Genomic DNA, 12,934 nt, shown 5'->3' on the forward strand with positions numbered 1-12,934 from the left:
GAACCGATGGAGGGGGAGGGAGAGAGGAGGAGCAAGAGGACGCAGAACTTTCATAGTTCACCTATGATATTCTTATTTTCATGGCGAACAGCCTCAGCGTACGCTTTAATTCTTTCCTGCAAAGAAAGTTCAACATCTTGATGCCTCTCTCTATCCCCCCTCCCCCCCCTCCTCTTCTTCCTCCTCCTTCCCCATCCCTCCCTCCCTCAGCTCTTTCCTCCTTCACCTGTCGTTGTCTCTTCTCATTCAGCTCGTTCACGTCCAGATCTGGCCCCAACTTCCCTAGCTCATAATACTCCCCCCTGCCGCCCAGGTCATTCAATCTCTCCTCCTCCTCCTCTTCCTCCCCCCCCCCCTCCTCCTCCTCTCCTTACAGAGCATATTGCGCCTTGTACTCTTTCTCGCTGTACGGTTTGTACTCCACCGGCCGCGCCTTTCTGCTGTAGGCCAACTGCGAGGGGAGGATCGGGAGACAAAGGAGGAAGACAGGAAGAGAGGAGGAGGTGAAGAGGAAGACGAAAAGGAAGAGGAAGACGCGGCGTCACATAAACCATCCTCCTCCTCTCTTCAGATCTTCACCTGATCATCCGGGTTCAAGAAATTCACATCCTGTTTGGCGTATCCATCCCCCAGCTCCTTCACCGATCGCCCGCTCGAGCCATCCTTAGAAGTCTTGAATCTCAAACCTTTCATCCTGCTTGGGGGGAAGCGAGCCGAAGGAGGGAGGGAGGCGGAAATCAAGTGAAAGGAGAGAAGATCAGAACCCTTCTGGTCCTCCTCCTTCCTCCTCTTCCTCTTCCTCTTCCACCACCACCTCCTCCTCCTCTTTCACTCTCCTCCATCCTCAAATCCAAATGTATTTGTGAACTTCCCTTCCATCCCCCCCCGCTCTCCCCCCCCCAGTTCTGTCTCTTCTCCCCTCCTCACCCGTACTCAGGAGAGATGTCGTCGGTAGTCTGATAGCTCACGGAGTGTGAGTTCTCTTTCCTCGGCATCGTCTTGGAGGACACCATGTTCGAATCTTTCCTCCTCCATGGCCGTTGGTCATCTGAAGCACAACGATGAGTTGAAGAAGGAGGAAGTTGGGGATGTAGATGTAGATGATGATGGTGATGATGGTGATGATGATGGTGATGATGATAATGATAACGATGATCATAACGATAACGATGATGATAACGATAACGATGATGATAACGATAACGACGATGATGACGGCGGCGGCGGCGGTAGTGGTGGTGGTGGTGGTGATGATGATGATGAAACAGAGGAGGAGGAGCATGATTAGGAGAATGAGGAAGAGGAAGTAGAAAGACGATCGTTCCAACCAGGACGGCAGCTGTCGATTTTCTCCTTCACTCACCTAGGATATCTCGGATGTCTGGAGCAGGACGAGTCTTGGTTGTCGGCTCACCGATCTGAGGTACAGCACATAAGGATGCTGGAGACAGCATAACAAGAGGAAGATGGAGCCATGCGACAAGGAGACAGTGGAGGTGGAGGCGATCTCAATCGTGAGGAGCAGAGATGAAGAGGAGAAGAGACAGAGAAGAAGGAGAAGGAGACAGAGGAGAGAACAACATGAATGTGTTCAAATCACCTTGGCGTGAGACCCGTCCTTGGCTACAACAGAGATCTTGTTCTGAAACTGCAAGCAGAGTCAACGAGTGAAGGATCACAATCATGAGGAAGATTCACAGAAAGCTTCTCACCCTCTGAAGGAACGCGCTCGGCTTCGCGCCGTTCAAAGACATCTGTTTGTAGCCACGAGGGTTAAACAGCCGGAGCGAACATTTTCGCCACACGTTAGCATGAAAACATCGAGGGGAAGTTAAGAGAGCTACACTGTGATGAAATATTGTTTATGAGATACCGGCTATCATCACATTCCATGCACGCCCTCTGCGGAGCTCAGTCCTACTTCAACTTCTCTTTCGATCGCATCAACTTCCTCTCCTCTCTCCACTCCTCTCCGCTGCCCTCCCCTCCCCTGCCCTCTCCATTCCTCTCCCATCCTTCTCTCCTATCGTCTCGCCTCCTCTTCTCTCCTTTCCTCTCCTGTCCTCTGTCCTCCTCTCCTCCTCCCGCTTCTCCTCATTGGCGGTCATCAGCCGACCTTGTCCGGCATGTTCACTACCCCCACCTTGTTGGTGGCGACTTTGCTGAAGTACCCCCACCTACAGGATCCAAAAGTACCGGTGTTTTTCAATCTTTATTTGACCCCTCCTTGTCCCCAATTACGAGTACCCCTCGTTGGATACCCCGAACTTGGCATTACCCACCCCTGTATGGAGCAGTCAACGGTTTCCGTTGGATCATGTCGCAAATGATTGCGATGTAGGGGAGGAGGAGGAGGAGGAGAGGGAGGAGGAGAGGGACGGGCTCTAAGAATTAGCATGCATTAGGCAAGACAAAGACCCGGTCTATGTTGTGAGTGAGCAGCAAAAATCTGACAAACGACCATAGAAGTGAACGGACGACCATAGAAGTGAACGGAAGGTTATTGATGGGGATGCAGGAACATCGTGATCCTAGTGCCGACGACGCTGGCAATGACAGTGACGAAGTTGTGATGACAGTGGTGGAAAGAGCAACATCAAAGAAGATGATAAATTATGAAATACAAACACAAGAGCCTACAGGTTTTGAAAGCCCTCCATGTTCTGATACTTTGTCTGGGCCCTGCGGAAACAAGGGTCAGTAATGCCTCGACAGAAGAAGAGGCAACGGGTAAAGGAAGTGTGCAGCAGGACGGGTAGGAGATGGAAGGAGGAGGAGGAGGAGGAGGACAAAGAATAAGAACAGGAGTAAAAGTAGGAAGGGAAGGAGGGGGAGGTGACAATCATGGGGTAGAGGAGAGGGGAATGGAGGGTTCACCCTATTCTCCAAGTTGCGATGGACTGAATCTCTCGTTCTCGCTTAATCGCCTCGTTCAGCCGGACCTGGAGCAGGAGGGGATAAGCCGGGCAGGCTCAGCCGGGCAGCTTCGTACCTGCAGTCCCACCCGGTCGGTGATCATCTCGACCTGCTTCTCCGACAGGCGCAGAACGATCTCCATGTCGTCGATCCTGACAAGCCGCAAGTCACTCAAGCTCTCACTCCTCCTCCTCTTCTTCCTCCTCTCTTGATCCCGCGTCCCTCCAGCCCCCCCAGGTCTTCTTCTACCTGTGGTAGGTAAACGCGTCGGCGAGCTCCACAACGCCATAGCCATTCAGAAACTCGTTGACGCTTCCGTAGGGATGGATCATTTCCTGGTCGCACAAATGAGAACAATCACGTCAAGCGAGTGACAAGCTCACAGTTCTGTTAATCGGATGGGCGGGAGAGATGGAGAGCAGCCTGTTCACGCTCGTCCTCCTCTGCTGTATCGTTGGCTTCCGGTGGGGCAGCTGAAAGGTCCCTCCAGTTGTCGCCGGCTCGGGTGATATGCGGGAGTTCTGTATGTCTGCTGCGAACTCTCGGCAGCTCTCCCCGCCTGTCCTGAGGCTACCAATGTTTCCCAGCGAGTGGACGTCCGCCATGATCTCGTGCGGCTCGCCGTTACCCCCGGATCCAATGCTCTCGCGGGAGGCGTGGAGGAGAGTCGAGACCTCTGAGTCGGCAACCGCAATCTGCGAGTCGGAGGAGCACTTCCTGATCACGCTGTCGTCCCCGTTGTCATTGGGGATCATTATGCTCTTGTCCTTCAACAGCCCTCGCTCAGGGATGATGTCAGCGATCGAGCTGCAGGGCGATGAGTTGCATGTCCCCAGTAGGCTGTGTGTCGACTTCCAGGCCTGAGCATACGACACCCCCAAGTTTGTCGGCGATAGAGGAAGCGATGGGTTTCCGTTCGACAGCGTCCTCGCAGATCGGAACGACATGGCAGGAGAGCTACCTGATCGCCTCCTCGACTCTCTCCCAGGATCCTCTGCATTCCAGCCCCTCACCACCGAGGCAGAGTCAGCGCCGTTGGACCCGATGTCACTTGAAGACGCTGGTTGAATCCATCCCGGCACGTTCTCACCATTCCTTGACATGTTAACTGGAGAGTGGCGAGTCTTCTCGATGGCCTTGCAGATCTCGCCCACAGTTTCATCGAGCTTGGAGAAATCCCATCCCTGATACCAGAAGGAATCCCCTATCAGCATTCCCAGCCACCCGTCAACTCCGTCAGGCGACTGCGGCGTGTAGTCTTCTTCCATCATCACAAACAATATTCGTGTAAGGCCAGCTCTTTCCCTGACCTGGGCATACTTCCCCTCGAGCTTGCAGTTGTACGAGTCTCTGTACGAGCGCGAGACGAAGATGATGACAAACTCTGCCAGCTCAATGGCTTTTGCCATGATCTCCATCGAAGATCCCATCATCTTCTGTACCAACTTCGACCCATCTTCGTCTCGCCAGACATCATGACCCTTTTGTCGTAACGCTCTTGCAACTTCAATAACAAAGGCCTTCCCAACAGACCAGGAGTACGAGATCATGATGTGCTGGTCATTCTTCTTGCCTGGCTGAACAGCGAGGGGCTGCGCAGAAGGCTGTTCTATCATCTTATCATTCTTTTCCGAGAGCATGAAAACGAGATCCTGAAGGATAACGAGGATCTTCCCTTTCGCATTCTGTGATCGCAGGTGCATTAGGACATCCTGCAAGACAGACAGCGCATTCTGTTCTATCATCTGGTTGCGAGCGTCTGCATCGAAGGTGAAGTTTGCAAGAGTTCGCAGAGTGAGTTCCAGGGTTTCACTGCTCCACTCTGAATCGTCGTGCGATACCGATGCGGAGTACGCTTGCATTCCTTGGTTCACCCCCTTGAGCAGCAATTCAATTGTACCACATTCGATCAAGACCTTCTTGTTGCTGTCCGAGCAACTGAGGTTAAACAAGGGCAGCATCACACCAACCAGCGACCACTTGATGGTGAAGTACTCGGTCCCCTGCATCGCATGTGAGATGACGTTCACGATCTCCCGCAGCATCTCGGGAGCAGTCGACAGGATGGATCTCTCCTCTCTCCCGCACAGGTTTGCAGAGGCCAAGGTTGCCCGGATGCGCGTAGCATCCCCCTTCTTCATGTTGCATTGAGAAGACAAGACGGCCTGTAAAGCCTCTTCTGGGATGCGCGTCTTCACAAGGTGCATCTTAGCTGACTCCGAGGATGAGGCATGCATGATAACACTGACGGCTCTCATCCGAATCTCGTCAGGTATCCCGTCCCTCGCGCAAGCCTCCTTCATCCTCCACACCACATCATTATTCGAGCAGAGGATAACCTTCACCTCATCTATCCCAGAGACACAGTTCTGCAACACTCGCCAAGCTTGGATAGGTACATTGTGCGGATGGGCTGTAACATCCAGCAATTGTGTGAGTGCAGTCAACATACCAGGAAACTTGATCATCGCCAAAACATTCGTGGTGTTACGGAAGCCTAACTTGCTCATTGCACCGCAAACACATGCTTTGGTTTCAGAATCACCATCTTGAATGAGGCCCAACAGACTTTCCCACAAGTTGGCGAAAGAACCGAGAGCCTTGCGATTAAGTTTTGCACCCTCCGAAGTCCAAACCCAACTTCCTGCTGACAGGACGCCCTTAGGATCTGACGATGAAACTAGATATTCAACATCGGCAGCCGCCGCCTTTGCTGCAGCTGCATCATCCGATTGCAATTGTGAGACAACCTTTTCTAACAGTTCTGAGTCAGCTTGCACTCCTCCTTTTTCCGGAGAAACTGTTTCCAGGTTGCGCATTGAAGACGCGCTTGGGTCGAAGGAAGTGAATGACGATGTTGGTGCACCTAACAAACAAAGCGTCAAGAAGATAAATCGCAAAAATTCTCAGTTATAAGAACATCGCAACAACTTACCATGATCTATCGCTCCATTGTCAACCACAACAGTGCTGGAACTGCTGCTTTCGTCTTCGACACCCTACGAAAACCTTGTCAAGGAGTTTCACCAGAAGACCTCATATTCATCACCTCAGAAGAATCTTCACTTCCTCCTCCTCCTCCTCCTCCTCCTCCTGATTTGCCCCTCTTCTCATCTATCTTCATGACAGTATCTGCATGGTAGTCTATGGTGAAGCTCCTGCACCCGTTGGAGGCAGATTGTGTCCTCTTCTCGCCTCCATTGCTTTCTCCAGATGCGCGCCTCACAAAGGAATCGTCTTTCATTGACTTTTGATCCAGAGATGAAGAGTGAGCTGACGACGGCATGCGAACATGTGCGTCGTAGTAGATCAAGTCACCAGCGCCAAGAACTCGGGGGGTGGAAGGATCCTGTCCGTTCATTTCAACGCGCCCACCATTGCTCATTCTCTTGCTCTCCTCGCCTTCCGTTTGCATCTTGTCTTTCTTCTGCCTCTTCTCCTGAGACTGGACAATAGGAGTGAAAGCATGAGGCTCCATGGTAGGAGGTTGTCTCCTTTTGTCTATCATTGCCAAATAATGAGGCTCCACACCAACCTCGGGCCGGATCAAATAGCAGCTGTTTGACTCGGTATCTTTCAGGTTGCAAGCGTTCAAAAGCTCTTCTCTTGCCAAAAATTCTTCCAGAGGAGTCAGTCGATCATGATAGTAGGGGATATGTTGTTCATGCACCCCTTCGGAGTCGTACTCATCCACGTGACCATCCGGGCCCAATACAATCACCGAATCTTCTTCCAAGTTGTTGACAGGTGACTTATCTTGTAACTGAAATGAGCATAGCATACTAATCCTGTCTCAACCAATGAAGCATGCCAGGCAACTGACTGCAAACAACCAGCGATGTGTCAACGCGATCCTGATTAACAGCTGTTCGTTGACGATAGGCGAGATTGGAGAGATTTACAATCCATAGGCCTGCCGCAAAGCTAGTCAGCAGATGCAGTGATTCACCAAGGTGATTTGTTTCCATTACACATATTCACTATCCCATTTCCTACAAACAAAAACAACATGGACGCGCTATGTGTCACACATGTTAGACCTTACTTTTCATGCTATACTCTCACGCTACTTGTACATCTCCATCGCTTCAATTCAGCATGGCGAACATCAAAACAAGCTGCATATTATCTAGAATGTTGTCGTCCTGAGGTTCTCCACATCTCCTCCTCTGGTACGAAAGTCTGCTTACATTTACGTGCATAACACTTGTTCTCGCCGGGACTTCCGCGATGTGCGTTGTGCCTCATTACTCACTGACTCTTCCACAGCTCCTCCAAACCACGACCACCCAACAGCTTTCTGCCTGATTACAGCCTACAGAGTCACCCACAAGTTGCTCTATACGCTACTCATCATCATTCTTCTTCTGTCCTAACCTACCAGCATCAAAAAACCCTGCCATCCCGTCCAGCACACTGCCGAACTACCGAGATACATCCTCGAGCCCGTGGACTTAACCCTTACTCCTGCATTCCAATCGTTGTTCCCCTCATCTTGCCGACTCCTGTCATGTTAGCTGTCGTCTATCCTCTCTCCCTCGCCCCTCCCTCATCTCTTCGCTGTGCATCAATAATTGCCTCCATTGACCACCCTCACCCCTCATCGCATCTCCGCTTTGCCACCCCTACCCTCTAACCGAAACAAGACAACCCCTCTGACTCTAAAAGCTTTTTCACGCACCCCCATTTCCATACTGTATAACCCCACCTTTTATCTACAAAAGTTTAACTGTCACGGGGCCACCCCACAGAAAAAAGGACCCCACCAGCATAGTTTTTTTGTCCCGTGCTCAGCACCGGTTCATTACCCACCCTACCCACATCAAAATACCCCACCCTACCTCCCATAGTTCGTTTTTTATTCCACCCCACCCTACCGCATTGCTGTCCCATGATCGTACACTTCTTACCCATAAGCACCCCTACCCCTCCCTGGAAAAGATAGAACACCCTACCCCTGTTACACAATCATTGTCAAAAATTGCTTATGTTTTTCCTACCCCACCCACCAACGCCAAGATTCTCAGTACCTACCCCTCCCCGGAAACCTCATTAACCCCCCGGTTTTCGTTATCTTGTACCTGCTGGAACAACAACTTGACTCTGGTCGCACACCCGGTGCTAACCACCCCCACCCTCCTCTGAACCAGCACCCCTACTTCCTACCACCATCTCAAATACCCAGCCATCACCCCTTTACCCCCTTTCAATAGGGCTAGAGGTCATACACTCGTGACCCACCTGCCACTTTTTGCCTACCCTACCCCACAAATAGACTGTGTATCACCCTCATCAACACCCCTGGTTTTCAACCCTTACACCACCCCACCCCGGTGAATGACACTAGAGTACCTGCCCAAAAAAAAAAGGATCCCGCATCCCCACATGAATAGAGTTTACACTACCCCTACCCCCTGTCCGTGGACCATCACAGGTGACATCTGACCTTCCTAGGACCAACATCACTATGTCCTAGCCTCTGAGGCAATACCTCGCCCCCACCCACCCAGCGTCCACTCACCTTTGGCACCCCACCAGCTCTCGTCAGTCGTATCACCCCCACTGATTGAAATTTTTTGTTTTTGTCAATTTGGTTTCATGACCGTACGTCTCGGCGGCCCGCCGGCCGGCAGCCCGGCCCGGTGCCACTGCGCCCCCCGGCCCGGGCCAAGGTGACTACCGTACCGTGACGCCGGGTTACTGAGTCACGGTCCGACGGCGGGCTCGGAGGCTTCCAGTGCGGCCACCGAAAGGCTCAGTGCGCGCTGGCACTGACGGTCGGCATCAGTGATCCGGCGAGACGGTCCCTGACTCTGTGATAAGCCTTGAAGGATCCGGGGAGTCCGATCCGGGAGTAACGGTTCAACGGTTTACGCCGTTCACGAGTCACTGAGTCACGCGCACCCCGGCGGGCCCGACGGTGATTCGCAAGCCGTGAAGCATGATCGGACGGTCACACTCACTCAGTGACTGCCGGGCTGGCCGCGCCACCTGAGGTGCCGCAGACTGAGAGTCGGACTTGGTTCACTCAGCCGTTGCCTCGGAACTTCGGATTTGGCGCAGCAGCAGTGCGCCCGGCCGGGCGCCACTGAGCCTCGGAGGCGGCGGCCCGCGGCGTGACTCGGACTGAGTACAGTACTAGGCTTAACTTCAGTGAGTCACTTGAAGGCCCCCGGGCCCTTCAATCATTCCGAATTCAGGCTCGGAAACCGTCCGCCGGGGCCCGGGCCCCGGCACCGTGTGGGGGCATGGAACCGTCCGCCTGCCAGGCTGTGAGTGATAGTAACTGCCGACCGTGAGTGAGTCACGCCGCCCGTGCCACTGAGTTAGGACGCCGGTCACCCGTACGCCGCCGTCACCGGCACGGTAGTATCACCCGGCGCCGCCGGGCCGGCACACCGGGTGCCGGCCCGGGCGGCCGCCCGGCCGGGCCAGGCGCCGCAGTGAGCCTCGGGCATTAGTGTGCAGTGCCGCCCGCACCCGGAGCCTGAGCCTAGGCCGCGCGCCGCAGCCGGGGCCCGGCCGTCGGTCTGCCGGATTCCATCACGCGGCCATCGGATCCCGCGCCGTGCGGCCCCGGGCCGACCGGGCCGAGTCCGATCATCATCGGAGTGAACAGGCTGAGTCGGGGGCCGGGCAGCCGCTGAGCCGGCAGGCTTGGGCGCGGCCCGGCCGGCCGGGCCCGGCCGGCCCGGCGGCCCGGGCCGGGCCGTGCTCGCCGCCGAGTCAACGGCGGCGCCCGGCCGCCGTCACTGTGACGCCCCGGCGGCCGTGCCACACGGCGGTGTTCGGGTCAATGGCGGCGTGTACTCAAAGTTAAGTAGGGTACTACGGTTTTAAATCAGTGATAGTAGAAGCTTCCGAGGGTAAAGACCGTCTCAAGTCGAAGAGGTCAATGAGGCGATTCCGTTGAGGATAAGCGGCAAGTTTGAGGGTTTCGGTAACCAGAGGTCGGTAGATATGAGCTGAAACGTTGTGATTTCAGACTTTATCAAGGGGCTGCTGGCGAAAAGGATTTTTTCCATTGTACCTCAGTCGTAACATTGGGTGGGTGGAATGACTTAATCAGTTAAAAGAAAATTTCAAATATTATTATGTAGATTAAATTTGAAATAAAGAGTCCGACTCCATCGATGACATACATAAATTTATTGGGTGATGAGTTGGGGTAGGGGTACTACATACGCCTGCTCAAGAGTACTTCAAAATCTCAACGTTTTGAAGCAAACAAAAACCGTTTTATGATTAAAAGGGGTAAATATCTGTTGTAAAACCATTGTCATGCGGATAAAAACACCGGTCAGTTTTAGGTAATGACGATTTTGGTTTCAATTTTAAGGAAAAGATTTGAAATATGTTTCAAGATTGTGATCATATCTGACAGAATGCCGGTCAGCGCAGATACGAAACAACTCTTTTTCGAGTTCCAAGGGTCCAACCTACCCAACCCTACAGACTTTACCCCCACCCCCGATTTTGAGCTTCGGACTCTTGTAGTACCGGTTATTACGTAGAAGTACCGCAGCCTAACTCTGACGGAACAACCGGTACATCTATAGCAATTACCACCCCACCCTAAAAATCGCCAAATTGAAGCTATCTACCCTACCTTTTCATAACCACCCTACCCGTTTTGAGCCTTCCACTACCCCTCCCTCCCATCTTTCCTTCCCCGACCACAATTCCAAGAGCGTGTGCATGCATACAAAGGCGGTGAACATGAGTAAGAGCGAAGTCGCGCAGAGACAGCGAGACAAGTGAAGTTCTGGATAAGTTGAAGGAGACAGGCTGCAGAGGGGCAACGAGTCTGGGACTGCATCTTGGAGGGGGGAGCCCGGAAGTCAGAGATACCAGGACGGTACTGAGTGGTAGGGATTCGAACGTTTTGGAAACAAGCCATCTATCGTTCATACGATACGGTCTGAGGGAGTGATTCGAACGATAGCAAAGATTCGAAAAGGATCGAGTTTATATTTGGAAGGATTTCTGCCAGGAAGGCAGTGGAACTGGTAACCTTGACGGGTGGGAAAATCTATTTTATTCAAGAAAAGATCGACTTTATTCAAGACAGGAGCCTGTTGGAAGGAATCTTTCATGGTCAAACCAGTTCGGTAAAAGATCAAAACTTCATTTTTCATCGTGCTTCGTCTTCGGCATCTTTGTCCTCCGAACTTGGGAACATGAAGAACTGTGCCAAGATGGCCAGGCCGGTCGATACTCAGGGATCGTTTCACAACCTTACAGTGCAAGGAAGTGAAGACAACATGTTGTTTGGGATCCAAGAAAGTACTGCAGAGAGATCCAAGATCAACGACAGGAGCACACGAGCACCAGCTCCCCCTGTTCCCTTGCCCACAGACAACGGCGACTTGTCGTTCCTGGACGCTGGTTTTGCCGGAGCTGATCTGAGAGGGCATGGAGGAGGGGAAAGAAGAACGCCGTCGGGGCACAGCACAGACGAGAATGATACTCCAAGTGCTCGCATCATCCTGACGGAAGAAATGGCATGCGAAATATACTCTAAGAGGACATTTGGGGAGACGCGGAGCACGCTGGTAGCACAGGAGTACGGGGTGAGCCCCAAGGCGATAAGGGACATCTGGAACAGGAGGACGTGGTCGTATGCGACCTACGATCTGTGGACGGCAGAGGAGCTGCTGGACTACAGGAGGAGCAGGAGGTGTGAGAAGTGTAACACTGGGCAAGGAGGGCACTGTGTGTGCCTGCCTGTGAAGCGGCAGGGGAGGCCAGCGGGAGCCAAGGACTCGAAGCCGAGGAAGAAGAGGCAGTTCCCGGTGACGGGGACAGAAGGGTTGGCAGCGAAAGAGGTAGGAGGAGGGCCGGCGATGACCAGGAGAGAGCAGGTGCAGGAGCAACCTGGAGCTGTCAATACGAGCATGCCGAACGGCACCGTAGCCCCTGGCAGCAGCAACCAGGTTGATCGCCCGCACGCTTTGCCCTCCACCACCACCACCACCTCCTCCTCAGTGAGGAATAGGATGCAGATGAGATCAATGGAGCTGGAGCTGGATCTTCCGCAGGAGGAGGGGGAGGACGACTGGATGCTTTGCCCGGAGACGATAGGGCAGTTCTTGGAGGTAGAGCCGGACCCTGGCTTCCATGAAATGGAACAGGATGAGATTTTTGCTGGAGAGAGGTTGGCGTGATAGGGGAGGAGGGAGGAGGAGGGGGCAGAGGAGAGGAGAGGAGAGGAGAGGAGAGGAGAGGAGAGGAGAGGAGAGGAGAAGACGGGGAAGAATGGTCAAAGGCATAAAGAGGAGGGTGGAGGGTGGGGGTAGCCGGCAGATTGAGGGGGTTGGAAGGAGGGGCGGGTAGAACGATTGAGGAGGAGGGTAAGAAAGCAGAAAGTAGTTAAAGGCATGCAGAAGAAGAAATTTCACTGTAAATATGTTGAAGGAGAGAACATGGTTAAGAGGAGAAGAGATGTAACGAGGTGGAAAGATATTCTATCGAGATGTAAATCAGAGCTGAAAGAACTAACAAGTCGATGTTTTCCCTTCCTGTATGTTCGACTTGCAGTTGAGATGGTAAACTTGTTGAACATGTAAAGAGCGCTTGCAGCATCATGATCTTGAAATCAACCGAATCAATCAATGTCCTCCGCACCCTCCATGTCGGAGCTTTCACAAGATGAGCCTTCTTCCTGGATTCCCCCCTTGTAGCTGCGAATCTTCCATCCCTGCGCTCCCTCGTCCTCGTCCTCGTCCTCGTCCTCGTCCTCGTCCTCGTCCTCGTCCTTCCCTTCCTTTTCATCGTCGTCCACGTCGTCCTCCCCTTGCTCCTTCATTTCCTTGCTACTCTGCCTCCTTTCTTCATGCAAGTGGTCATTGGACGAAGGGAGGAAACAAAGTTGAAGCGACTTGAAGTCATCTTCACTCATCCCTGTCGCGGCATCAGACGCGACAACAAAATGAGTGCGAGGAGCAAGAAGATGGGAAGGAAAAGGAGGAGGAGGAGGAGGAGGAGGAGGAGGAGGAGGAGGAGGAGGAGGAGGAGG

The 12,934-nt window shown here is 53.1% G+C and overlaps 5 protein-coding genes across 5 annotated transcripts in view; 1 reads left to right on the forward strand and 4 right to left on the reverse strand.

Annotated features, from left to right (window-relative positions):
- Positions 1 to 1,754, reverse strand: part of GUITHDRAFT_116293 (hypothetical protein) — a gene marked incomplete at both ends in the record, with an annotated part of 2,667 nt that extends 913 nt beyond the window's left edge. Inside the window, 8 exons of the mRNA XM_005824406.1 lie at positions 62 to 116; positions 227 to 302; positions 375 to 451; positions 580 to 694; positions 928 to 1,048; positions 1,364 to 1,418; positions 1,601 to 1,648; positions 1,713 to 1,754. Of these exons, the coding sequence (XP_005824463.1) occupies positions 62 to 116; positions 227 to 302; positions 375 to 451; positions 580 to 694; positions 928 to 1,048; positions 1,364 to 1,418; positions 1,601 to 1,648; positions 1,713 to 1,754 (589 nt within the window). The remainder of the gene's footprint in view (positions 1 to 61; positions 117 to 226; positions 303 to 374; positions 452 to 579; positions 695 to 927; positions 1,049 to 1,363; positions 1,419 to 1,600; positions 1,649 to 1,712) is intronic.
- Positions 1,755 to 3,199: 1,445 nt separating this feature from the next.
- GUITHDRAFT_154943 (hypothetical protein) lies at positions 3,200 to 3,665 on the reverse strand (the record flags this gene model as incomplete). Its single annotated transcript, XM_005824407.1, has 2 exons — positions 3,300 to 3,665; positions 3,200 to 3,251 (listed from the first exon to the last, which is right to left on the reverse strand). A coding segment is annotated over exon 1 (215 nt), but the record flags the coding sequence as incomplete, so codon positions are not given.
- Positions 3,666 to 4,993: 1,328 nt separating this feature from the next.
- GUITHDRAFT_154944 (hypothetical protein) lies at positions 4,994 to 5,478 on the reverse strand (the record flags this gene model as incomplete). The annotated part of the gene is given in 2 exon segments (XM_005824408.1): positions 4,994 to 5,136; positions 5,151 to 5,478. A coding segment is annotated over 1 exon segment (185 nt), but the record flags the coding sequence as incomplete, so codon positions are not given.
- A 403-nt stretch (positions 5,479 to 5,881) lies between these two features.
- On the reverse strand, positions 5,882 to 6,707 carry GUITHDRAFT_154945 (hypothetical protein; the record flags this gene model as incomplete). Its single annotated transcript, XM_005824409.1, has 2 exons — positions 5,966 to 6,707; positions 5,882 to 5,915 (listed from the first exon to the last, which is right to left on the reverse strand). A coding segment is annotated over exon 1 (719 nt), but the record flags the coding sequence as incomplete, so codon positions are not given.
- Positions 6,708 to 11,114: 4,407 nt separating this feature from the next.
- GUITHDRAFT_116295 (hypothetical protein) lies at positions 11,115 to 12,083 on the forward strand (the record flags this gene model as incomplete). Its single annotated transcript, XM_005824410.1, has 1 exon — positions 11,115 to 12,083. The coding sequence occupies one exon, from the start codon at positions 11,115 to 11,117 to the stop codon at positions 12,081 to 12,083; it is 969 nt and encodes a 322-aa protein (XP_005824467.1).
- Positions 12,084 to 12,934: the final 851 nt, after the last annotated feature.

The sequence above is a fragment of the Guillardia theta genome (genome assembly GCF_000315625.1).
Source record: "Guillardia theta CCMP2712 unplaced genomic scaffold GUITHscaffold_94, whole genome shotgun sequence".
In the NCBI taxonomy this organism is placed as follows: domain Eukaryota; class Cryptophyceae; order Pyrenomonadales; family Geminigeraceae; genus Guillardia; species Guillardia theta.